The sequence below is a fragment of the Budorcas taxicolor genome, chromosome 10, assembly GCF_023091745.1.
Source record: "Budorcas taxicolor isolate Tak-1 chromosome 10, Takin1.1, whole genome shotgun sequence".
Taxonomy (NCBI): Eukaryota; Metazoa; Chordata; class Mammalia; order Artiodactyla; family Bovidae; genus Budorcas; species Budorcas taxicolor.
The window spans coordinates 22438065-22464509 of record NC_068919.1 but is presented as its reverse complement, the minus strand read 5'-3'; the positions used below and the strand labels follow the sequence as shown (position 1 = coordinate 22464509).

The following is a 26445-nucleotide window of genomic DNA, read 5'->3' as shown; positions in this document are numbered from 1 at the left end:
CTAGATGAGCAACCCACCAGTCTCCTTGAGAGTCAGGAGGACCCACAGAGAACTTCTGATTGGATCAGCAGGAATGTTAAGTTTCTCATATTGATAAGCTCTCTGCTGGACACTGAGAATGCAAATACAAAGATGCTATCTTTGTCCAAAAGAATCTTAAAGTCCAATGCAGAAAACAAATTATCAGATAGTTATAATAAAGGTGATAAGTGCCGTGACCCAACAAGTTCAAGGACCCTGGGGAACACCTACCCTGGATGAGGTGGGAGTGGACAAGAAGGAAGGTACAGTTTTTTCAGGAAGAAAGAGCAGCCACTGCAAAAACTGGGCATATGAGGACTATAATACATTTTCAAACATGCAAGTCCTTTGTGCAGCAGAAGCACTAAGTTCAAGTGGACGAGTGGCCAAAAGTGAGACTGGAGAGGGAAGGAGATCAGGAGATCATGTGGCCATGACATAGGATCTTCACGTTCCCCTAAAAGCCAAGGGGAGTGAGTAGGAGTTTCAGCAGAGGTGTGACCTGGTCCCCTTTGGTCTGAACAAAAAATTAGTGTGAGGCCTGCATGGAGAATGGATGAAACAGGGAAGGATTCTGGAAGCAGGAAGGCCTTTTGGATAGTAAAGTAATTGCCGGCAACCAGGGAAGAAAACTCCGCCTGAGGCAGGGGTGGCTGTGAGCCAAGGGGAAATTGGGAGCTGCACAGATTCTGAGTGGAGGCAGAAGAACGACAACTGGCAGGCTGGCTAGCTCCTGCCTGCCCCACCCTTTCCCCCTGCAGCTCCTGGAAATGCTCTCCTGACAGAGCCTCCTCCTAACTTTCCGGGCTCAGTTCATAGTTACCCCTTCTGAGTATCCCAAGCAGAAGCAGCTCTTTTTCTGTGCTCCTGGAGTGCTTTGGATCTACCTTAAAAAAAAAAAAAATAGCATTTCACACTCTTTTGCAATTGCTCTGTGTCTGTCTCCCCAAAAAGCTGAGCGCTCTCAAGGCAGAACTTTACATCCTTATGTCAGAAGTTTCCTCTTACATCTCCCAAATAGCACCTGACCTGTGATGTCATTAGCCCATGTTTGCTGAATAAACAGTCTAACCTGTGGCCTTGCAAGCCTGTCGCACTCTCCCTGAGGAAGTGGCTAACCCCCAGCCACCCTTACAATGGACAAAATGTCCATGGCTAGACAGCAGCTGATCTGGGCAGGGACAGGCAGGGGACCAGCACACCCAAAGTCATCTCCATAAAGCCATGCTGTGGACCTGTGCCCTCTTCCACCTGGCCATCTGCTGGGCAGGTAAGGACAAGCTGATGGGCCTTTTACTCTTCAGAAAAGTCAGGAACAGTTTGCTGGGGTCAAAGGGAGAGCATTGCTGAGCATGGCTCTGACACTCCTCCCCGTGGGACGGAAGGACTTCTCTGAGGCCTCTCTAACTTGGGGCTTTCCCTTTCAGGGGTCTCTTTGGATATAATTTTGGAATCAGAGACCAAAACTCTGACTGTCATCCTTGGGGAGCCTGCCGTTGCAATGTAACTGGAGGGAACTGGAAGAACTATCAGATGAGTTGGTATAAGAGGAATGAGAATAACGTCTTAACTTTGGTATACAGACTAAGCAATAATTCTAATGAAAATGTAAGGGGTAATTTCAAAGGGAAAATTGATACTTCAAAAAATCAATACGTACTCAACATTCAAAAAGCAACAATAAAAGATGTTGGAACTTACTACTGTGGATCCGACATCCACAGTGCTACAGTCCTGATTCTGATCGCCTCAAATCTCCCCAAGTCAAACCAAGGCAGATGAGTACCTCCCCTGAGGTGAGACCACTCATTAACCTCAACAGGAACATCTGATAAGAGAGTCAGGAGTTGAGCTGGGGCCTTATCCTTGTAGTTGGTGGAGAGGGACTTTCTTTATCAGCCAAAGTGGGCAGAAAGGTCTGTTAGGGTTTGTACAGGGAGACCAAGGGGACCCTGCTTCTCTCTCACAGACTCCTGAGAAAAGACCAGGGGGAAAAAATAGCTTTCAATACTGAGAAGTTCCTCTCATTGTGGAGAGGCTGAGATGAACATATTTCTACTTTAAGGAGTGCTTGCTATAGCTCATCCCAGAGTCTTTATCATGAAAGCCTTTGTGTGCATAAACCAGATAAAGCAATGATGGTTTTCCATTACCATCCTAATCAAAATTTCCAAAGCTATTAGAGATAGCTTTAACTCCTAGTCTGTGATGAAGGATAACTACAGTCATTTTCTGAGATGCTCCCTAACTATTTCAGGTATCAAATGTTTCATATCTTCCCTTAGTGACAGAGGAACCCAGGGGACTCATGGGGAATGCAGGAGGGAAAACACATGGCCTTCTGTTATGAGGGTTGCCAACAGAGACTTTGGAGACAAATATTTGTGGCAATGTGGGATTTCTGAGGTGGTCATAAATCAACTGAATTAAAAAAAAAAAAAAAGACCCCTGAGTCACAAGTTGAAATGGAGGAGACTGAAGTATCTGGAACTAGAGGAAGTCAAGGCTCAAGGCGGAGGTACCACTGAGCAAACTGAAGGGCAGGAGGGATTAAAGACACAAACATTTCAAAATCATCAAGGGAATGCTTTCATCCAGTTGGCCTTAATAGCCATCTCTTTGTTTTTCTGCTCAAGTATCTATCTGTCTGGAATCCTCTGTATATATAAGGTTAAAAGTCAGGCATTAGGATACAGAGTAGATGTGAATGTGAAAACTACAGCTTTCTTCATGCCTTCTTCCCAATATTCTTTCCAATTTACCTTCATCACACATTTAGTTACAGGGCACTTACTGTGTTTATAATATTGGTATAGGTCATGGGAATAGAAAGAGTTCTGTGTTAACTTCTATTTTAAATTGTATTCTCATCAATGGATTTATCATTTATTTTAGAAGACAGAGCATTAGAAATTACAACTAGAGATATGAATAAATGATTTTAAAAAATACTAGCAAGTACAATCTAACAGTGAGTGCTGTGACTTCACATGCAGTGTTCCAGGAGTTCATGAAAGGACAATCAGTATGAGAAAAGTTTCCTAGGATACCTAAGGTTTGCAAAAGTTGGGACTTAGATAAGTGGGAAGGAAGAAGAAGGATATTTCAAGATGAGTGTACTAGGTATCTACCTTTATATAATGAATTATCACAACACAGAAAGGTTCAAAGCATTTATTATCTCACAGTTTCTATGGGTCAAGAACCCAGGTGTGTCTTAGCTGGGTCCTCCAGGGTCTCTCATCAGGCTGCAGTCATCTCAAGCATCTGCTGGAAGAGAATCCACTTTCAAGTTCACTCACATGGATGCTGGCAGAATTTGAGTCCTCACGTAGACTTCTCCACAGGATCCATCATAGTATGGTACTTACTTCCCTACAGCAAAGGAGAGAGAGCATCCAAGATGGAAGGCACAGTCTTTTGGAAACAATCTTAGCAACAACATTCCATCGCATCTGCCATATACCGTTTAGTAGAAATGAGTCAGTAAGTGCAGCCCACACTCAAAGGAAGGAGATTGTGTGAGAGCATGAGTGAATACCAGGAGGTAGGGCTCCTTGAGGGCTGCATCAGAGACTTCCTACCACCAGGGATTAATGTAGCAGAGCAGGGAAAGAGAGAGCAAAAGCTCTGCTTGAGACCAACTTGTTTAAACCCTCCTGGCTACACGACCAGCGAGATTTGATTTTATCTTATAAGCCAAATTTTCTCAAACTTTATTGTGTAGACAAAGCACTAAGAGAGATTGTTTCCAATCCAATTCTGAACCCAGTCTACAAAGATTCTAATTCAGTGTATCTGGGGGCAGGCCTAGGAAGTATTTATAACAAGGACCCTGGATGATTATGATGCACGTGGTCCAAGGACATGTCTGAGAAATTCTGCTATAAGCAGAAAAAGAACTGTTGGATATATCCAAGTTCTTCTGCCCTGATGACAGAGAAATGGGCATTAGATATGATCAAAGAATTTTGAACAATGGTTTTTAATTCCAACTGCATATTTGACTTACTTGGGAAACTCTTTGAATATACCAATGTCTGGAATGTATCTGGAGATTTTGATTACACTGGTGTGGGGGTAGAGCTCTAGCTCCCAGGTACTTCAGCCTCCCCTCCCTGTCCCCTTCTCTTCCCCTCTCTGGTCTAAGACCTCCTGTTCCAAATGTGGTCTCTGGACCAACATCATCACATCACCTAGAGGTGTCAGAACGCAGAAGCTCAGGTCCACCCTAGGTCCACTGAATCAGAATCTGCATTTTCTTAAGATTCCCTAGATTAATTATATGCATATTAAGGTTTGAGAACCACTGGTCTAAAGACCCCGTCATTATTGAAAAATATCATGGAGACATGTAAATCAATTTTTCACAAATGTCACCCAAGAATCTATTTTTGTAAAAAGCTCCCAAAGGGACTCTGATGCACAGCCAGGTGTGAGACTCACAATAAGCAATCAGTCATCCTCAAATAAGGTTACAGATTATTTGTGTTACTAATATAATAAATGGTCTCATTGAGGTGCTATTGTGTCCTTGTATGCTCCTTGGAAGAAGGCATTACATAAATTCTAGGTAAGACCATTTCTCATTTATCCACAAGCAGATTAGGAAATGAATTAATATTTATTGAGTCCGTGTACTCTTTAACACACCATGTGACCTTCCTGGATTATCTACTGCAACCCAGGACCTTGTGTTACGCACCTTCAAGTCAAAAATCAAATCAGAAAAAAAAAAAAAAAAGATCATGAATCATTAGTGTCTGATTGATTAAGTCTGAGGGGGAAGAAAGAAAAGGGATGGAAGATAAGACCATGTGTCTCTAGTTGTCCATTCCTCCTGCAGGATGGATGAAAACATGACGTTCTGGCCCGTACTGGGCTTAGACAACTCAGAACCTGAGACGGGAATGGGGTGAGCATGGAAAACAGAGCCTGGAGCCAAGGAAAAGGGACATTTGAGGGGAAAGCAAGCAGACTGCTCAGTAACAATCTGAGAGAGTCTGGGCACAAAACAATGAAAAAAGAAACCAGACAAGAATTGAAAGTAAAGACCTAGAGAAATCCCTGAACTTACCAGGAGGCAGATAAGAAAGCCTTTTACATAATATTTGAAGCCTCAGACTTGGGTGGAGATAGGGCCACCAAAAGCTTTAGTATAGGGTGAGCATGGACCAAGTGTTTCTGCAGAAATCCAAGAGCCAAATGAGTGATATGAACGTCAGCAAATATTTTTGTATTGTCCTAGGTCTTCCCTACTGCATTGGTAGAGGTGATTGAGGGTTGAATAAATTTATTTTATTGTTATCCCTATTATCCTGCTTTCTGTGATTTTTATCCAGCATGAAAATGGATCACTTGAAAGAGTTCCAAACAGTAAAGAGAAATCCCAGAGTGTCTGAAAAAGTTCTGAGGTCAACTGTCAGGGAATGACAATAAGCATACCACTTCCACCAGGCTCCCGAGCAAAAGAGTCCCTGGGCATCCTGTGTGGCTAGAAATGAAGGATATGATGGTTCAAAAGGTACAAGAAGTTACCATGTAAGAAAGAGAGAAAAAAAAGAAGTTACCTTATGTCCAAGTGCAGTGGCATCCATTGGCTGCACTTACAAACAAGTCATTCAATATCCTGAAAACACAGCATGGAGTAAGAGGCAAGAGGGAAAAAAAAGAGAGAATCAGAGTACACTTCTTCCTCTGCATCAAACCAAGGAAGATAATGTCATTTCTATCATGAGGTGTCACAACCTTAAAGAAATGACTCATTACAGAATCCTGAAAGTGCCCAGGGAAGATACAGAAAGGGGCTGAGTGAGGAAATGGACTCAAGGAAATCCAAGCTGTGACCTTCAGCCTAAACAATTAAGAGTTTAAACAGAAAATTAGAATCGTTGAATTTGAAAGCCAGAAGGGATCTTAAAGGTCAAGTAGGAATCTCTCCATTCAATTTATATGTTCATTAAATATTGATTGAGTAAATGATCATTCAGTCTCAAGTATTTTCAATGATAGTCCTTACATTAAAAAATCACTTCTTATTGCGGATCAAAGTCTGCCTCCCTGTAACTTTATTATGTTGGTGTTTGTTACACATTGTGAAGCATAACACACTAAGTTCAAACCTCATATTTTCAACTATTTGAAGACAGCTATCATATCCAACCTCCAAATCCTCATCTCTTGATGCCAAATACTCTCAGCCATTCCTCATTACTCTCTCATACATTTTGAACTCTTCAAGAAAAGAATACAAGTTCAATATATTTTTCTGTTCCATACAATTCTCAATACAATGACTATCATATAGTGGGTAGTAAATAAATATGACTTGACTATGAGTACATAAAGTATGTATTCACCTGGTATGTATTCATTCTAGGTATCCTGGTTGTTTAGCATATCCATGTAGATGCTTCAAAATTCCCTCAGCAGAACTCCAAGACTTAAGTCAAGAACTTTGTTTTAAACATGATCCTTTCCCAAGGTTTCCTATCTTACATATTACCTCAAATCCATGCACTTCTCTTCATCCTCCACCACTAACACCTGGATCCAAACTACCATTTTCTCTTGAAATGTTTCATCAGCCTTTTGAACAGGCTACCTGGTCTCTGGGACCTTTCAATATATCCTCCCTAATTCTGAAAGAGATGGGAATACCAGACCACCTAACCTGCCTCTTGAGAAGTCTGTATGCAGGTCAGGAAGCAACAGTTAGAACTGGACATGGAACAACAGACTGGTTCCAAACAGGAAAAGGAGTGCGTTAAGGCTGTATATTGCCACCCTGTTTATTTAACTTCTATGCAGAGTACATCATGAGAAATACTGGACTGGAAGAAACCCAAGCTGGAATCAAGATTGCTGGGAGAAATATCAATAACCTCAGATATGCAGATGACACCACCCTTGTGGCAGAAAGTGAAGAGGAGCTAAAAAGCCTCTTGATGAAAGTGAAAGAGGAGAGCAAAACAATTGGCTTAAAGCTCAACATTCAGAAAATGAAGATCATGGCATCTGGTCCCATCACTTCATGGGAAATAGATGGGGAAACAGTAGAAACAGTGTCAGACTTTATTTTTCTGGACTCCAAAGTCACTGTAGATGGTGACTGCAGCCATGAAATTAAAAGACACTCCTTGGAAGAAAAGTTATGACCAACCTAGATAGTATATTCAAAAGCAGAGACATTACTTTGCTGACTAAGGTCCGTCTAGTCAAGTCTATGGTTTTTCCTGTGGTCATGTATGGATGTGAGAGTTGGACTGTGAAGAAGGCTGAGCGCCAAAGAATTGATGCTTTTGAACTGTGGTGTTGGAGAAGACTCTTGAGAGTCCCTTGGACTGCAAGGAGATCCAACCAGTCCATTCTGAAGGAGATCAGCCCTGGGGTTTCTTTGGAAGGAATGATGCTAAAGCTGAAGCTCCAGTACTTTGGCCACCTCATGCGAAGAGTTGACTCATTGGAAAAGACTCTGATGCTGGGAGGCATTGGGGGCAGGAGGAGAAGGGGACGACAGAGGATGAGATGGCTGGATGGCATCACGGACTCGATGGACGTGAGTCTGAGTGAACTCCGGGAGATGGTGATGGACAGGGAGGCCTGGCGTGCTGGGATTCATGGGGTCGCAAAGAGTCGGACACGACTGAGCGACTGAACTGAACTGAACTGAACTGACAGTAGGCAATGTGGTCCGTTTAAAATACGATCACAGTCATGTCAGATCCCTGATTTAAAATCCTCTAAATTACTTCCCATTGCTTATAAGCAAAAGACCAAAATCCTTAAAGAGACCTCTAAGACTCTGCACAATCTGACCTCTTCTCACCTCCACTTCCAGAACCTCTCACCTTCTCTCCTTCCATTTTCCATGCTCCTGTCAAACAGGTCTCCTCCAGTTGCTTCAATGCACCAGGTATCCTTCCACCCCAGGACCTTTGCACAGAGTGTTCCCTCCTTATGGAATACGTCTTCTGTCTCCTCATCACTTATTTAACTCCTATTCATCTTTTGGATCAAAATTTACACATCAGTTCTTCATATGTGTCAAGATGTCCCAGCAAGTTCAGATTTGGGGTTTTAAATATGCATTCATATTTCTGTCTGTAATATATTTCACTAATTGAATTAATGTTTAGTTTCTCATTAGTTTGAAAGCTCTGAGACACCGAGGAATCTATCTGCTCTTGCTTATCTTAAACCTGATAAATTGCAAAAATAAATTTCTACGAATAATTAGATGACTCTCCTAGATTCCAGAATGTCCCAGAATTTGGTGATCATCACTGATTCTGGGCTGCAGGTAGGTCCCCAAGCCTTGCTATATTCTCACTTTGGGGTGGTCTTGAAGTCTCCAGAGTCACCCTGTGCTACAGACAAAGTGTTCTCAGAGACCAGTGATTTCCATCCATTCTCTAGTTGTCTGATATACTCAAGAGCCTATTTCAGGGCACACTGGACAACTGAGATGCTCAGAGGATGTATCCTCTGTAGATTTGAGCCAGTTCCCGCACGGGGATCTAGGACGTGTAAGCAAAACCTACCCAGAGAAACTGGCCAGCTGTGAGAAATCAGAGGGGCCAATACGATGATTCTCTTCTCAGTGACTCCTGACTGGGCTTCTGATGAGCCTTTTTGGTGTTTTGGATTTGGGATGGGCATTTTCAGTAGCTATATTATTAAAATGCACAAGTCTGTAATTATAGGGATGTGCTCAAAAATGTACTGAGCACGCACAATACTCCTGGTGCTGTGCCACATGCTGAGCTATGGAAACCATTAAGGCTCAATTCCTGTCCTCAAGGTGCTCTTCCCAGTGGGAGAAACAGACAAGAAATTAAAGACATTAACAGAGGAAGGAGCACACAGCTGTGAGAACATAGAGCGGGAAGTGATGGCCTAGAGCTGGGGACGGCTTCTCATAGGAAGTGAGGTGAGCTCCTAACAGAGAAAACACTACTTCCTTGAAGAAATATATGCTTGGAAGATGACCAAGATGACCCGAAGATGACCCAGGAAGGAAGATGAAAACCCTTGATAGCTAAGTATATACATGCGCGCGCGCACACACATACACACACACACCCCTTTGGCTGTATGATATCTACAGTTTAAACAAACAAATGTATTGAAAACAGATGGAAATTTACTGAACTTAGGCTGCCGCTGTTGCTGCTGCTAAGTCACTTCAGTCGTGTCCGACTCTGTGCTAGACACAATCAGTCTCTTTTTGTGGGGAAGCTAATGTCTATCAGAGCTTTCACAGGAGCTCTTTAACCACAGATGCAGCAAATTCCCTGCCAAGCAAAGCTTAGAGATTTCCAAAGTACCACTGTTGTGCAAGCCACAAAACAGACCAGCTAAGTGGGAATGGCATGGGTTGAGGAGATAAAGATTTAAGAAAAGCAAACAGGAAAGGGGGAGGGAAAGAACATTATTTCCTTGGATAATGGTCACTCCTTCCAACTTTTTGTTCTTATTGAAGCGCCTTCCCAAACCTCAGAGATTTCCCAGAATTTGGTGATATGGGGCACACCCATCCTGCTAATGGGAACTATGAGGAAATGTGGAGAGACTATTAGGAAAGTAATGTAGAAGCTTGATATTACTTCTGGATTTACATGGATGTACTAAATAAAGTTGTCATTATTATTAGTTCAGTTATTTCAACTTTGAATCAGTTTTTGTAAAGTAGTAAAATACTAAGAATAATAAATTTGTGCACTTTGCATATCTACCTGATTTTATTTAATTTATAATAATTTAATGCAAAACTCTCAATTATCTTTATTCACCTTAACAATGCAATTTAAATGTCAAAAGAAAAAAGTAACTGAGACACCAGGGAGGCCCAACACACTCTACAGGGAGGCAAATAGTGCCAGTGGGACTAGTTATGAACATTCACTTCTGTGTGTCCTTTGACTTCCTTCATTCAGTTTGAAATATTGAGATTTCCTCTCAGATATGTCAGCATCTGTAGTCTACACTAAGTCTACAAATCTCTATCCAAGCTGATGATGTCATCTCATTTTATAGAGTTGTTTCTCACCAGAGCAAAAGTCTAACTTTTCTCCAGTGAAATATAAAAAAATTCAGCTACAAACAGAGCTACTATGTTTTCTGCTTCTTCTCCAGGATTGTCTTTCTTTGGGAGCTCTGGAAAGAAGTTCATATTTATAACAGCCTTCTGTAGTTCCCTCTTTGTATTTGTCAATTCTGCTGCAGTAACAAACAGCACCAATACGTCAATAGCTTAGATCTTTTTTTTGGTTGTTGTTATTCCTACTTTTACTACAAGTTGGTGGCTTCAAGGTGCCTGCTAAGCTCTGCTCCCTGCATCTTCTCATTCCAGAATCCAAACTGAAAGATAGCTCAGTATTTGGAACACACTGTTCTCATGACAGAGGAAGAAGAACAAAAGAGCTGCTGGCAGAAACTCAGAGTGCTCCTCAGAGCATCTGCTTGGACATGACATACATTATGTCCACCCATGTTCATTGACCAAAGCCTCTGGGCCACACTCAAACTCAGCTGGGCGGAACTCGTACCCCTCTCTCAGAAGGCACCGTAGGAAATGAAGCAACAGGCAGGAATTGATCATCTTTTTCAAATAAAAGGGAGGATCAAATACTTGTGAATATAAGTGAATATAATAATAATGATACAACCTACCACACCCTTTGACTCCATCCATGTCATCTGTATCCAACATGGAGAATTTTTCCCCACATCAATTAAAAAGGAATTTGACATATATACCTATGGCTGATTCATGTTGATGTTTGGCAGTAACCAACAAAATTCTGTAAAGCAATTATCCTTTAATTAAAAAATAAATAATTTTTTTAGTGAATTTGATATTTTTTTCTTCTTAGAAAAACTCAGAGACCACGCTTGCCAAATTGTTCTTCAGAATGTCGCTATCCCTCAAGATGCTAATGGTTATTAAGCAGTTAAAAAGTATCCCATAGTCAAATAAGTTTGGCAAATGCTCTACCTTAATAGATCTCTATTAGCACTCATAATTCTTACTTAGCATATTATGTGCTCTGAGAACTCCTACTGTAAAGATGCCTACTTAGCCAGAACCAGGTTCAGAGAATGCTTTCTATAATGGCATAACCATTAATATCTTGTGAGATTCTAGTGGGCTTCCTTTCCTGATAGCTCATTTGGTAAAGAACCTGCCTGCAATGCAGGAGACCCTGGTTCATCTCCTGGGTCGGGAACATCAGCTGGAGAAGAGATAGGCTACCCACTCCAGTATTCTTGGGCTTCCCTTGTGGTTCAGCTGGTAAAGAATCCGCCTGCAATGCGGGAGACCTGGGTTTGATCCCTGGGTTGGGAAGATCACCTGGAGAAGGGAAAGGCTAGTGGCTAACACTGCTCTCAAGGATTAAGAGAGTCTCCCAGTGGATTCTTACTGTTTTCTTATTCCTGGGCATCCAGATTGAAGGACTAGTGCTGATGAGAGGGGTTATGCCTGAAGCCAGTGGGTCTGTGCTGCTGCTACTGCTGCTGCTGCTAAGTCGCTTCAGTCGTGGGTCTGTACAGGCCTCCAAAAGGAGGCCTGCATTCTTGCTAAAATCTTACTCCATGTTAGGAACATGAAGATGCTATTCAGATACTATTTTTTTGCCTGCCTAAGCACACACACCTTGGGCCGGCTTTAATTCTTCCTTTATGCATCAAGTATATCTTGAGTCCTTTCTGTGCCGAATGCCAGTCCAGACAAGTTTGAGTACATGTTTGAGCTAGACAGGGGCCTTGCCCTCCTTTAGATAAGAGGAGACAGACATAAAGCAGATCCGTGGGATTTTCCAGGCTAGAGTACTGGAGTGGGTTGCCATTTCCTTCTCCAGAAGGTCTTCCCGACCCAGGGACTGAACCCAGGTCTGCCGTATTGTAGGCAGACGCTTCACCATCTGAGCCACCAGGGAAGTCAGGAATAAATAGCCAACAACTATACAACCTCTCATCTATGTACTTTACCACCGGCCATCCATTTTTCCTTTTTTGTTTTTATTGGAATATAATTGCTTTACAATGTTGTGTTAGTTTCCGCTGTACAAAGAAGTAAGTCAACCATACATATATCCCCTCCCTCTTGGACCTCCCTCCCACCACCACCCCTGTCCCTCATCTAGGTCATCACAGAGCACTGAACTGAGCTCCCTGTCTTATAGAGTAGCTTTCCACTAGCTATTTCACACATGGCAGTGTATATATGTCTGTACTACTCTCTCAGCTCATCACACCCTCCCCTTCCCTCCCCATATCCATAAGTCCATTCTCTCTGTCTGCGTCTCTATCCTCGAGCTGCAGTGCTTTCCATGCTTAGCTTCTGAGATGTTGTACTTTGCTGATTTTCCTCTACATCACTGGCTCCTCCTTCTCAGTGCCCTTGCTGACTCTTCTTTTACCCAACTTCTGAACACGGAGCACCAAGTGCCCTTGTCTAGGTCCCTCTTCCTTTCTGTATCTTCCCCTAGGTGATCTCATTCATGCTCACAGAGTTGAATTCCACGGACGTGGTCAAGACTCCCAAATTAATATCTCCAATGCAAAACTCCCCTCTGAGGATAAGATCTCCCCCCAGTTGAACCACCTTAGCACTTACACCTCTCTTTTTTTTTTTAATTTATTTTTTTTCTCTGCACCTAACTCTCTTGAGTCATTTCATGTTTTCTCTCTTTTTCCATGATTGTTTAGAAACTTCCTTTATGCTCCTCCTAATTTATAAACCCCTTGAGGGTAGGAATTCTTAGTCTGTTTCATCTCCAGTTTCTACAGGGTGTTGCATAGTAAGTGTTTAATATATGATTATTGAATTTAATGTGTAAGCTGAATTTCTGCTTTAGGGATCTCTGACACACAGCCAGTAATAAAAGGGAATATTTTATTTAAAGAAATAATGCCTCATCCTTCTGTATTTCCAAATGAACAACCTCAGATGAGAGAACACAGCTACATACTTTGACATGAGGTGAATACTTAAATTTAAAAATGCTAAATGGAGCCAATATCATCCCTTGTGGTCACTGGAGCTGCCACAAAGGTTTTATATTAATAAATTGCCTACATGCCACAGCCCATCTGGCAAGGCTGGTATGTCAGTGCCCATTTGTATCTGCTCCCTCCTTTGAAATGAAAAGATAAAAGAAAATGACAAGGGTTTGCCTAAAACTCTCCCACCCAACTAGAGCAAGGGTTCAACCACATAATGCTGATTCCTTGATTTAGATTCAGAACCAAAGAGGAGGACAAAAGAGGCAGACCCCCTGGATTCCAGGAAGATGCTTCGCCAGCTGCTCGAATAGCTTGTGGCGACTGCACCTCTGCTCCTTCATCTGAATTTTGATCCTGTTCTTTTCCAAGCTCTTCCCAAGGCCTCTTCCACCCAGCAAAATCAGCTCGTCTCATATAGCTTTAGAAGAAAAGAGGACTGATGGAAGCTAAGGATTGTCCAGAGAAAATCCAAGAGCCTGTGTGTACTTGATGATCTGCTAAAGTAGGTCGGGGTCATGATGACCATACAGAGAGGCCCTGATTATAATGTAGACATGACCCCATAGCCCCTTGGTATGTGTACACCGAAGCTGCTTTTACTAATTGTGGTTGCCCTGAAAAAATTTGTCCTTGGCCTCCACATGCTTGAAGCTTTAGGGTTTAGTCTTTCAAAATGAGAGGAAAATCGTCTGGATTACCTTTCTTTCATAAAAATAAATATTTTTCAACTACCGTGGCATTTTAAACTCTATTTTCTTTTCTTGCTAGTTTCCTTTCCCTATCACACTTCCCTGAATAAACACAGATTGTGCTGTAATATGTATTAACAAAGGGTTCTCTGGGCCGACAGTGGTTTTAGGAATTCAACCGGCATTTAGTATGCTGTCCAGCTGAGTCCCCAGCCACGTTGTAAGTCAACACAAACACAGCAGATTGTGAGTAGAGGCAACAGTTCTCCTCCTAGCACACCGCAGTCTCTGGGTCACCAATCTGGAACTTGAGCTGGCATGTCTAAAAATAAGGTCTTCTGACAGAGACAGACGACTGTCTGTCAGTGGAGTCTTGCAAAAAAAAATCCCCTTTCCCTGTGCTCTCCCAGCGCATCTTCTTGGCACGTGCCCTTCCCTCTGCATCTTTTGTTTCCTGCATCCCTGATTTCTCACTGCAGCCTGGACACTGAGGTCGGTTTAGATTGATGCTGAGTGCTCTGTACGGACCGCGATTTCACTCACAGCGCTGCTTCCATCTGATGGGTGCTGAGGTTCTTCCTCACGCGGGGCTGTCTCACTGCCCATGGCTCTTCCTTCACTCTCCTTTGGTAACGTCCCAGTCCACAGTCACTTCTCAGCCACACACATGTGCAAACTCTCAGACTCCTTGGCAGTTAAAGCCCTGCCAACTTGGGTAGCTTGTATTTCTATTCAGTATTCTTTTCATTCACTCATACCAAGTGTTCATTATGCAGCTCAGTGTTAACAGCCCTTTAACTTGTCACTTCCATGATTAATATAACAGCACCTGCATTCTAAACTAGATTTGAACACAGCGGCACTGTGGTCATCATTAAACAACCACTTGTAACTATTGTGTCCCTGGCCATGGCGAATATGATATATGGATAACATTACCCCAGTCCTTGGCCCTATACCCATGCCCACTTTCTACCACAGACTCGTCACAAACCCCACATAACCAACGAGGATGTTAGAGTTACAGAGGGTATGGCAACAGGCAGAAGCAAATGCAGAGTGGGTGCCCTTCCTGAGACATGACAAGCTTTGTGGTAACCCAAGCTGCTGTCAGACCAACATCCACTCACATACTAACTTTCCCACTTCACTGGTTTCAGAGTCTTTTCCCAGCCCTCAGAGCTACCTCCTGGCCACTTGTTTTTAAATCTACCCAGCTACCTTCCCCAAAGCACCCTAGAGTGTGTCCAGGTTTTTCTTCCATTGTTTCCTCAGCTCTATATCTTAAGAGCTGACTGCATGTTTTAGCGTTCTTTCAGTCTCATTCCTTTTTCCCATCCAACCTGTGATAAAACTAAGCAAAAGATGCGTTAGTTCAGAGCCCAAGAGGCAGGAGATACCCTGGAGCTATGTTTGGGCTAGAAGGCCAACCAGAAAAAGCATGGATGACACAAGTGCTTGCTGGTGGCTGTGGGAGCCACAGGCTGTTCTGGCAGTTGGGCCACCACACCCTTCTCCCAAGGAAGAGAAAGTGAGGCCTCTCCATCTTGGCATTTCACCTCCTCTGGCAGCACAGTTCCAACCCAAAGGAAAGGGGCATCTCAGTGTCTCTTGCTTGAGGTAGGGTGGGAAGCGTTCACCCTCAGGGGAGGCCTCAGCTATTTCCTCTCCCTTTGATTGGAGGATAAAGGGTTTGGTTTGCTTCCCTGTGGAAGGTAAGGCAGGGGATTTCCCTGGGGTTCTGGGAGAGCCCAGTACTGTCACCGCCCTCTGCCTTGGGCACCTTGGCAGGTTAGAGGATGTAAGATGTATAAGATCTTAATTCTACATGGTGCCCAAGTTACAGAATTTGAGCTCCTTAAAGGCATGAAAACACAGACATTCTACTCATAAGCTCTCATCTCCAAAGGAGAAAAAAAATTTATCTTCTCCCTCTCTCTGACCTATTCCCCAGTTCTACTGCCAAATAAGAACCTTGAGCAAAATATTTTTCTCCCTTTTAGGGGAGGAGAGTTGGGATGCTTTTTCTTATGTGCAGAGAAATATTACAGAGGGGGAGGAGCTTCTATTCCAAGCCTGTAAAGCAAATAACCTCTGGGCCCAATCCAGGTTTTTCCAGCTTTTTCCTCTCTATTGGATATTGTTGGATGGAAGTACAAAAATACCATTGTTTTGGGTTTGCTACTTTATAAATAGACAAAGGCATAGGATTAGCCTCTTATCAGCATGAACAGCTCTGTTCTGGCCTCTCCATGTTCCACCTGAGGACCACCAGACCCCCACGGTAATTCCAGCAGGCAGGGGAAAAGAAAGAGGAGTTCCAGAGACAGCAATAAATTTACATTCTACCCACAGCTCTCGCTGTGGCAGCAATCTTCACTGTGAAATCAGCAGTTTCAGGAGAGCAGAAGGTAATTCACCCCCTCCAAAACCACATGGCCACTTCAGGGCACTGCACACATCTTCACTCTTTATGGCAGGTCTCCTTGGATGACTGTGCTTTGTTGTAAGTCTGGGAATTACAGGACAGAATCAAGGAAGGAAAGAGGGAGGGAGAGTGGGAGGAAGAAAGGGAAGAAAAAGAGAACACAAAATGAAATACATCAAGAACCCATTACCCTATGGGGCTGGTGTGCTGCAGGCTGCGTTCCACCTCACACAGAGAGAGATACACTGTCCACAGCCAGCACACTCTCCTGGCTTAATTCATTCTCTCAGGAGGATGTAAGTAGGGTATAATTTAGATCTTGACGGTCAGGGCAGATTTGCCCATTTTAATCCACAGAGAAGGACCCAGAAGGACAAGGACAAAAGCGCTTAACAACTGTTTACTAAACACCTACTTAGTGCCCAGCACTGCTGTAGGTGTTCAGGGCAACCAGGAGACAGCTGAAGCTGACCTCAACAGGCCCTCATGCCCTCTGATTCATAGGAGGAGGGCAGTGAGCCATCACTAGAGAGGAGAGTTATTGAGGGCCCTCTCTTGGTCCTGGAGAAAAGGATGGGACTGACAGTCTGTCCCAGCCATAGGTGACATCTGGCCACAGGTTTTGGTTTGTCCCCAAGGCCAACACTATAATAAGCCTTCACTGCACTACAAGGTTTATTCTTTGTTTTACTAAATGATCCTCTAACACAGTGGTTTTCAACCCGAGCTGCACATCAGAATTAACTAGGGAGTTTTCTTTACATCCTGATGCCTGGACCTCATCCCAGACCAATTGAATGAGACTCTCTGTGGGTAGCACCCAGGCTTCAGTATTTTTTGAAACTCCCCAGAGGATGCCAGTGTGAGGCCAAGATGGAGAACCATTGCATCGAGGTGGAGGTGATTGTGCTACTTACCTCTCCAGTTCTCCTCTGCCTCTGTACTCCTCTTGTCTAAGCTATTATATTCCCTCTTTATGTTTAGTTTGTTCTACTTTGTCCTTTCAGTAGCTAATTCTACAATACCCCATTAAACCTTTTCTCATGCTTTAACTTTGCTTTCTCTCATTTAATTTTCATTGCCCGCTCCACTTACTCCGTCTTCCCAATATGCTTATTTTGTGCTGTGCTTTCTCTAGTATAGCATCGACACTTACAGGGCCCTTGACATGAGCAGAGTACTACAGGAGACACTTAACTGCTACTAGAAATTAAATCCAATGCAATCATATTTTCCATTAAATCCTGTGTGACAGTTATGGGCCCTGGTCCTGCGGAAGATGGGCATTTTGGCAAAGTCTATCTCCCTTTCTAGGAAGCAGCTCCCTGGGTACCTAAATTAAAGATCCAAAATAAATATACTGCAACAAAAAATAAAAGGAACATCCGCAACGAGGGGGGAAGGAAGATTAAAAGCTGTCTGAATCTAAACAGTACACGTGCCCTGCCAAAATATCGGCCTCACTTACGAGGGAGATGCTGCCATTTGCAAAAGCCCCCAGATTGTCTGTGAAACTGGTGAAGCTGTTCTCTGGGGGCAGGACACCTGCTGATTCGGGCTCATTTCCTCGTTGTCCACAGGCAAGCCCGAGAGCACACAGGCGAGTGCAGAGGCACTAAGGGTGAGATGAAGAAGAAAGGGCGGGGAGACAGTCCCAGAAGCAGGCTCTTCAGAACCCACGTCTGAAGCCACGCAGCGCATCTCCTGCCACTCGGGTAGGAGCCGCCTTGGAGCCTCAGAACTGCAGAACCTGCCGCCTCTTCCTGGGCCAGGTGAGCCCTGAAGAGCCCGAAATGTTGTCACCCTCAAGGAGCCTAGCCTGGCACTGAAGCCAGTGGATGTTTGCCCAATAGTTGGGTGAATGGAAAAATGACTTCCCTGATGAAATGACTCCCGGGAGAGACGACGAGAAGACGAAACTGGAAGGCGGCTGTGTCACCCGACTCTGATACTTCAGTCCCTCGATGCTCTGCTGGGGCTCCTCTCTCTTCTTTCCCTCTGATTTTGTTTTTCAGGAATCAAGTCAGACGTCTTGTTGGAGCAAGAAGAGATGTTTGTTCCTTTTAGAGAAAGTGATATTTTGCACTGCCAAATGACAGGGGCAGGGAAATGAATAATTTCATGATAGACTGGTGTCAGAGGACCCAAGATGGTTCCCTGAACTTTATATACCAACGAGGAGACTTCTATGGCCCCAGTATCCAGAACAACTTTACTGGCAGAGGCCAATTCTCCCTGGAGATTCTTGAAGCTACAGTGAGAGAGGAGGGACTTACTACTGGATGCCCTCCTCACAGTGCAATTCCTCTGGCTCTGCATGCGTGCGTGCGTGTTATGTCACTCCAGTTGTGTCCACTTCTGTGCAACCCTATGGACTCTAGTCTGCCAGGACCTTTTGTCCGTGGGATTCTCCAGGCAAGAATACTAGAGTGGGTTGCCATGCCCTCCTCCAGGAGATCTTCCCAGCCCAGGGATAAAGGCTGCACCTCTTACGTCTCCTGCATTGGCAGGTGGGTTCTTTACCAGTAGGACCACCTGGGAAGCCCCTGGCTCTGCACAGGTTACAGCAAAGCTTACTCTTCCATCTTCCACAATGATCTAAGGATAGGTCTCCCTATAGATCAGTCATAAGGTGTACCCATGCATATTATTTCAAGACTGAATGAGGCAGCATTATCCCCATTTTACTGTCTAGAAAACTGAGGCTTAGGGAAGTTAAGTGACTTGCAAGTAAGTGGTGATGTCAGGTGCAAACCCAGATTCTCCAAGTCTAAATCCAGTGTCCTCTCCACTACAGAACAACTTCCCCTTGAGACTAGAGGAGGCTATGGAAAACAAGGGTTCCCGAGGACCCTGCCCAGCCTGCTATGTAGATAGTGTTTGGTCTGAGGGTCATGTGAGCAGGGGTGGGCTTACCCAGCTGCCTGCTCACAGCAGTCTGTGCAGATTCAAAGAAATGGAGTATGAATTCAAAGAACTCAACTTGAAGAACAGGAAAAGCAGCTCTCTGCTTGAGGTTATGGGGAAGTGAAGGCTGAAATGTGATGAGAAGGCTTGCAAAGGTCCCGACTTACTACCCTCAAATCTTTCCTTCTTCCTTCTGTTTTCAGTGAGGCCAATAAACAGATCTTTCTCCGTTGCTATGTCATCTGTGTTCATTTGCTTGGGACTCCTCAAGCAGCACCCTGGCCCTGAAAATATTTAATGAAATCTTAGCTACCTCAGCCCCACAGCACTCTCCAGCCACTGTGCACTAATGGAAAAGCCAGAAGCACAGTTTGTGTATTAAGGTCAGTAGTGCCTTTCTTAACCTTCCTCCATCTGGTAAGTCTGAAGGAAGCAGATGTTTCTGAAATGATATGGCCTTATCTTTAGAGCCACAGTCCCAAGGCCTGAGGTCCTTCCTGTGGCCATGATCTTGAGAATGTTCTCTTTACTGATGTTCCTGTGTGCTCCCGGTGTGCTGTAGACAGCGACTCACTTTCAAGTCAGACATCCTGTGAACAGAAGAAATCATTTCATTTCAGTCAGCATTTTTGAGGACCAGTGTGGGTTCCACTGTTTCCATTATTTCCCCATCTATTTGCCATGAAGTAATGGGACTGGATGCCATGATCTTAGTTTTCTGAATGTTCAGTTTTAAGCAAATTTTTTCATTCTACTCTTTCACTTTCATCAAGAGGCTTTTTAGTTCTTTGCTTTCCCCATAAGGGGTCTGTGTATCTGAGGTTATTGATATTTCTCCCAGCAATCTTGATTCCAGCTTGTGCTTCATCCAGCCCAGTATTTCTCATGATGTACTCTGCATATAAGTTTAATAAGCAGGATGACAATACAGCCTTGATGTATATTCAGAAAACTAAGATCATGGCATCCAGTCCAATCGCTTCGTGGAAATAGATGGGGAAATAATGGAAACAGTGACAGACTTTATTTTGGGGTGCTCCAAAATCACTGTAAATGGTGACTACAGCCATGAAATTGAAAGATGTTTGCTCCTTGGAAGAAAAGCTATGACAAACCTAGACAGCGTATTAAAAAGCAGAGACATTACTTGCCAACAAAGGTCCATCTAGTCAAAGCTATGGTTTTTCCAATAGTCATGTATGAATGTGAGAGTTGGACTATAAAGAAAGCTGAGGGCCAAAGAATTGATGCTTTTCAACTGCAGTCTTGGAGAAGACTCTTGAGAGTCTCTTGGACTGCAAGGAAAGCAAACCAGTCAATCCTAAAGGAAATCAGCCCTGACTATTCATTGGACGAACTGATGCTGAAGCTGAAACTCCAGTACTTTGGCCACTTGATGCAAAAAACTGACTCATTCGAAAAGACCCTGATGCTGGGAAAGACTGAAGGCGGGAGGAGAAGGGGCCAACAGAGGATGAGATGGTTGGATGGCATCACCGACTCAAGGGACATGAGTTTGAGCAGGCTCCAGGAGTTGGTGGTGGACAGGGAAGCCTGTCATGTTGCAGTCCGTGGGATCGCAAAGAGCAGAACACGACTGAGTGACTGAACTGAACTGACGGGTCCCACAGGCGTTTTGGAGGGATTACACAGGAACTAAAGACCAGAGTAAGCAAGAACGAGGCCACACTTATACATCCTAAAGAACTGCGCATGCCTGCATGCGAAGTCCCTTCAGTCATGTCCAACTCTTTGCGCCTCTGTGGACTGTAGCCCACCAGGCTCCTCTGTCCATGGGATTCTCCAGGCAAGAATACTGGAGTGGGTTGCCATGCCCTCCTCCAGGGGATCTTCCTGACCCAGGGATCAAAACTGCGTCTCTTAGGTCTCCTGCATTGGCAGGTGAGTTCTTTACCACGAGAGACTTAGCAGCAGCAGCAGCAGCAGCTGCGCCACCCGAAGTACTGTATACAAAGGCAAAAAGGTGGGGCTGAGGGGCTGTGATCTGGTAGAAAGATGCCTCAGGAATGTGCCTTGAGGTGGTGTTCTCATAGCACATAAGATTGAGAAAGATGGAAAGAATGGGGGGCCAATGGAGATTATGGGGAAGAATGGATAAAGCATCCCATCACAGTCTTGTCTCTCCTACTAACTGTCCAAGTCTCAAATGTGCTGGTTTTCATATAAATGTCAAAAAAGAAGGAAACTAACAAATAGCCAAGCAATGATCCAAGTGTTGGCAAATATAATTTCATTTATTCCTCACAGATTGTGAAGAAACGTAAGTTCTTCCTGAGAGCTTTCTCCTGTCACATGAATGGCCAGGCATCCCCCAGGGACTGGAAAGTTGTGACCTAATTGCGGAGCAGGAGACAGAAAGAATGGCTGAGCACCAGGAACAGAGCCTGCTCAGAGCCTGAGGAAGGGGGCATCCAAGGGTGGGGCCCTGGCACACTTTTCTACCTTCTACCTAGGCAACCAGCATAGGCTATTTGTGCTTAAGTTCCATCTTGCTCCTGCCATGGGCCCAGGCCAAGCTGCTGTAGCAGATCCTGACTCTTCCTGACCAGGTAGTCTCCTAGCCACACCCTGCCCCGTTTTCCTTCTCCAGGGGATCTTCCTGACCCAGGGATCAAACCAGGGCCAGCTGCATTTCAGGCAGATTCTTTACAGTCTCAGCCACCGGGAAAGCCCCTACACACTGCCCCAACTCCCACAAAACCTGCTCCCTCCCCACTGCTGTCTTCCACCTCTGGCTTTGATTTATTGTTCAGGCAGACTCTATCCTCACCAGGCCCAGAAGAAGGTTGTCTTTGTCCATTAGCATAAAACTTTTAAAATTACCTCTAACCTGTGGCAAATAGAAATCACAGTCATAAACATAAGCACTACCTTGGAATTTTTCAGAATGACTTCCTGAATGATTTGAGAGAATTCAACAATAATTATCTAAGAAGATAGGCTTATTTGAGTCCTGCTAACTGTTCTTTTGATATTAATGCAACTTTAAGCCTACAGCACTTCCTCCTGCCTCAGGGCCTTTTAAAAATAAGTCCTCCTTTCTTCTACAGAAAGTTCTTTCCCTTCACAGGCCCCCTATACTTGGTGTATCAAGCAGAGTCCCAGCAGGAGAGAGAGGGCATTGTCAAAAGGGTGATTAGGGAGACTCTAATGAAAAGGACATTTGTGGGCAGGTGTTAAAAATGGAATTGTGTCCCTCAAGAAAAATATGTTCAAGTCCTAACCACCAATAGCATAGAAAGTGACCTTATATGGAAATAGTATCTTTGCAATTGATGTAATTAGTTAAGATGAGGTCAGACTGGAGTAGGGTGGGCCTCTAATCCAACATGACTGATGAATTTGTAAGAAAGCCCTATAAAGACAGAGACGCTAAGCAAACACCATGTGACAGCTAAGGCCAGCCAAGCCAAAGAACACCCAGGACTGCCAGCAAACTAGCAGCTTCTAGGAAGAGGCAAGGAAGGGTCCAGCTAAAGGTTTCAGAGTGGGCATAGCCCTGCTGACACCTTGATTTCAGACTTCTAGCCCCCAGAACTGTGAGACAATAAACCTGCTGTTTTAAGCCATCCAGTTTGTGGTACTTTGTTAAGACAGCCATAAGAAATTAATACTGCTGGGTTATGGGAAACCCAGAAAATGATAGTGAAACATCTGGGTTTGGCAACAGAAAAACAGCTGCCACCCTAGGCCTGAAGTGTGAAGCACAAGAGCCTTTACCAAAAACTGCAGCCTCCGGTGGAGGAAAGCAGAGACTAGCACTGGAAGTAGCCTGGAGTAAAAACACCCCACCTCACCTTTCTCCTTCTTTCCAATCTCCTGATGGTGCCTCCCATTGGCCAAAATGAACAAGATGTCAGCAAGCAGGGGAACCAGGTGGATGTTGTCCATTGAGGTCAGCCTCTTAGAACAGTGGTCCCCAAACTTTTTTGCACCAGGGTCCGGTTTTGTGGAAGACAGTTTTTCCATGGACCTGGAGGTGGGGCATGGTATCAGGATGATTCAAGCACATTATATTTATTGTGCCCTTTATTTATAATCTAATGCTGCAGCTGATCTGACAGGAGGTACTGGTCTGCAGCCTGCAGGTTGGGGGCCCTGTCCTAGGGGAGGAAATAGAGTGATCTGGAGGGACAAACAGACACTATCCAGCACTCCTGGGTAACTTCTGCTTTTGAGTCTCAACTGCAAAGTCACTTCTTTAAGAAAGCCTTCCCTGACCTCCTGACCAGACTCTGGCCCCTGTAATATGCTCTCAAAACCCTGCACCTGCAAGGTCCTTGTCAGTCTGCAGCACTGGAGAAATTCATTATGCAAATCAGTAAGCAGTGACTGGCGCTCATGCTAGAAACTAAACTCCCTTGAGAAAAGAGACCATATCTGTTGTTCATCACTGAATCCTCAAGGTCTGGCGCATAGTAAAAATGACTAGATTTATAGGATGTGCCAAGAGCCAAGCAACCTGATATAAAAAGATCAGATATGTAAACCCAGAAAGTTGCCCATGGCAACAAACAGTAGAGAACACGTACACATCCTATGGGTACAGATATTGCAGTTTGTAGTGTCAGAAAACATGACCACCTTGAGTACTTGCTCATGGTCCTCTAGAAATGCTGGGTGAGAGGGGCTGTTGGATAACTGAGATGACAAGAGGAAGAAGAGCAACTACCACGAGGTCAAGCAAATTTGAGCTTCAGTTGTGTCCGACTCTGTGTGACCCCATAGAGGGCAGCCCACCAGGCTCCCCCGTCCCTGGGATTCTCCAGGCAAGAACACTGGAGTGGGTTGCCATTTCCTTCTCCAATGCATGAAAGTGAAAAGTGAAAGGGAAGTCGTTCAGTCATGTCCGACTCTTAGCGACCCCATGGACTGCAGCCTACCAGGCTCGTCCATCCATGGGATTCTCCAGGCAAGAGTACTGGAGTGGGGTGCCATTGCCTTCTCCAATTTGAGCTTGCTTCCACCTGAATCCTCAGGCCAGTCTGGTCCCAGTTACACTGGGGGAAACAAGAAAGCTCATGCGGGTCTTGCTTCACCTGCACCCATCCTCAGATACTGGACACCTCTTTGTAGACCAAGTGGTCCTCTTCCCAGCTTCAGCTGCACTTTCTAGTTTCCATTACTAATTTTCCTGTTTAATTTCAATATCTCATAGATTATTAACCTTGAAACCCAAAGTGCAGGTCCCAAAAATTCAAATACACCTCTCTTTTGAAGTACATCTAAATTTAGCCGTCATAAACAGGGAGGTAGTGGTGGTTTCTAAGTTTTTTACATTGGATTTCTCTTTTATACTTGGGTGAGTCACCCTTATCCAACTTTGCCTGGAGGGAGTTGGCAGTAAACACAACAATCATTACAACACCCACAGTCCTTGTGAACATACTATCAACCTCCTTATTTGATGGTTCTTATGATTATGGCTGTAAATGTCAATAATTCTTCTTGCTATTAACTCTTAGCAGTACCACAGAGCGCACAACATACACCTCTAACATGAAAATGGAGCGACAATATCCAATGTAACTTCCAGGGTGGGTAGCATTGAAGGGCATTGTCATCTCATTAACAGGCAGCAGGCTCCACATGCTTTCTGTGATTGGCAAAATCTCTCTTACGTAACAGAACAGCTGCCAGAGGTTGGTTTCCTCAGGCAGAAACATGTCACAGAGGTGTTGACTCAGAGGAGGGACCAGGCAAGGACCAGTCGGGAGGCAGAGCTGTCCCCAGGCGAGCCATGCAGAGGGTCTGCTCCTTCATCCACCTCACCCTCTTCTGGGCAGGTAAGGCAGATCGTGGAAACTTAACTGAGCAAGACTCAGTGAGGCATCAAGGCTGCCAGGGCCAGGCCCTCAAGCATAGCACCCCTTTCTCAATGATTTTAGCCCAGTCTTCACTGAGCCTATCTTGTGTCTTTTCTCTAGGAGTCATGTCAGCTGTCGTGTTGGTGCCTCAAAACCAAGAAAAGACTGTGCCTGTGGGGAAATCTGTCACCCTCAGCTGCTCCATGAAAGGAGCAATGTTCATCAGTAAACACTATATTTTCTGGTACAGGAAGACCCCAGGTAACACAATGACTTTCATATACAGAGAAGAGGGTGTATATGGCCCTGGGTTTGAGGACAACTTCCGAGGTAAAATTGATAATTCAACCAACCAGGCTATGCTGGAGATCCTGAAGGCATCAGAGAGAGATGAAGGATTTTACTACTGTGCCAGTGATTACCACCCTGCTGCAGACTCACTTCTAAGCAACTCAAAAGACACAGAGATCTAAGTGCAACAGCATCTTCAACAAGATCATGACTTTCTCTTGAAGAAATAGTTTAACAAACGGAGGCCAGAGAAGGCTGACATCCATGCCTTTCCTTCAGGTTCAGTGGCTCATATCCTGCCCTTGAGCTCCCGTGGTGCTTAGACAGGCAATCCCTAGCGGGGTGTGGCCCAGTATGGAGCAGGAGAGGAGAGACAGAACAAGAGTCAGAAATTGTAGCGCTTACTGTACATCCCTAACAGTTTTCTTGGAGCTTCGTAAAAGATTTGGCCACACAGCCTGAAGTACTTAGGATATGATGCAAAGAGAAACTTCCCAGAATATGACTATGGCAAGCTCCAGTTTCTCCCCAACCACATACACCAGGAATCTAGCTGTTCTCGTGGAGGAGGGCTGGGAGGGTGGAAAGACTCCTTCATTCCTTTGGCATCAATGAGACACACGGCCTGTCGTCATCCCAACATGGAGGGTAAGATCAGATCTCTCGTTTTCTGTACTATTTTGGACTTTTGCTCTCCTTTCCATCTCTACTCCTTTACTTCTATATGTGCTAGAAACAAAACATTAAACAAATTTTTTCCACTGACATTTCTTTATCATTCTTTGAGCAGCTCAATTTAAATTCCACTTTTATCTTAAACAGTGTACTTTTCAAGATTTAGATGACTGACAGCCTATTCTGAGGCTGAACTGATGGCCTTCCTTCTGGCCTTGTCTAGAAAATCTACCATTCACGTTACTGAATACCTTATTGGAATGTTGGTGATGATGGGTATGCTGAGTAACTAGATTATAGTGGTGGTCTCATGGATGTATGAGTACATCTGAATTCATCAACTTGTGCATTGTAAATATATGCAGTTTATTGCACATCAAGTGTACCTTGATGGAGTTTTAAAAATATTTTTTAATTTAAAACAAAAATTCTTACGGCCTCAGTGGGCCACTTCAAGCAATGTCTAAGGAAAACTTTCTACAGTTAACCCTTCTAATCAGAAGTCCTGCCATTCATAGAACATAGAGGCTGACAAATGTTTGCCAGATAGACACACAATTGGTTCCAGTCATGGACCTTCAGTTTTCCAAGGGTC

General features: G+C 44.2%; 1 gene segment (V, D, J or C); it reads left to right on the top strand.

The window, feature by feature from the left end:
* The window catches only part of LOC128053828 (T cell receptor delta constant-like), a 507065-nt gene that overhangs the window by 353866 nt on the left and 126754 nt on the right, over positions 1-26445 (top strand). Inside the window, 1 exon segment of the C gene segment in view lies at positions 16113-16132. Coding sequence covers positions 16113-16132 — 20 coding nt within the window.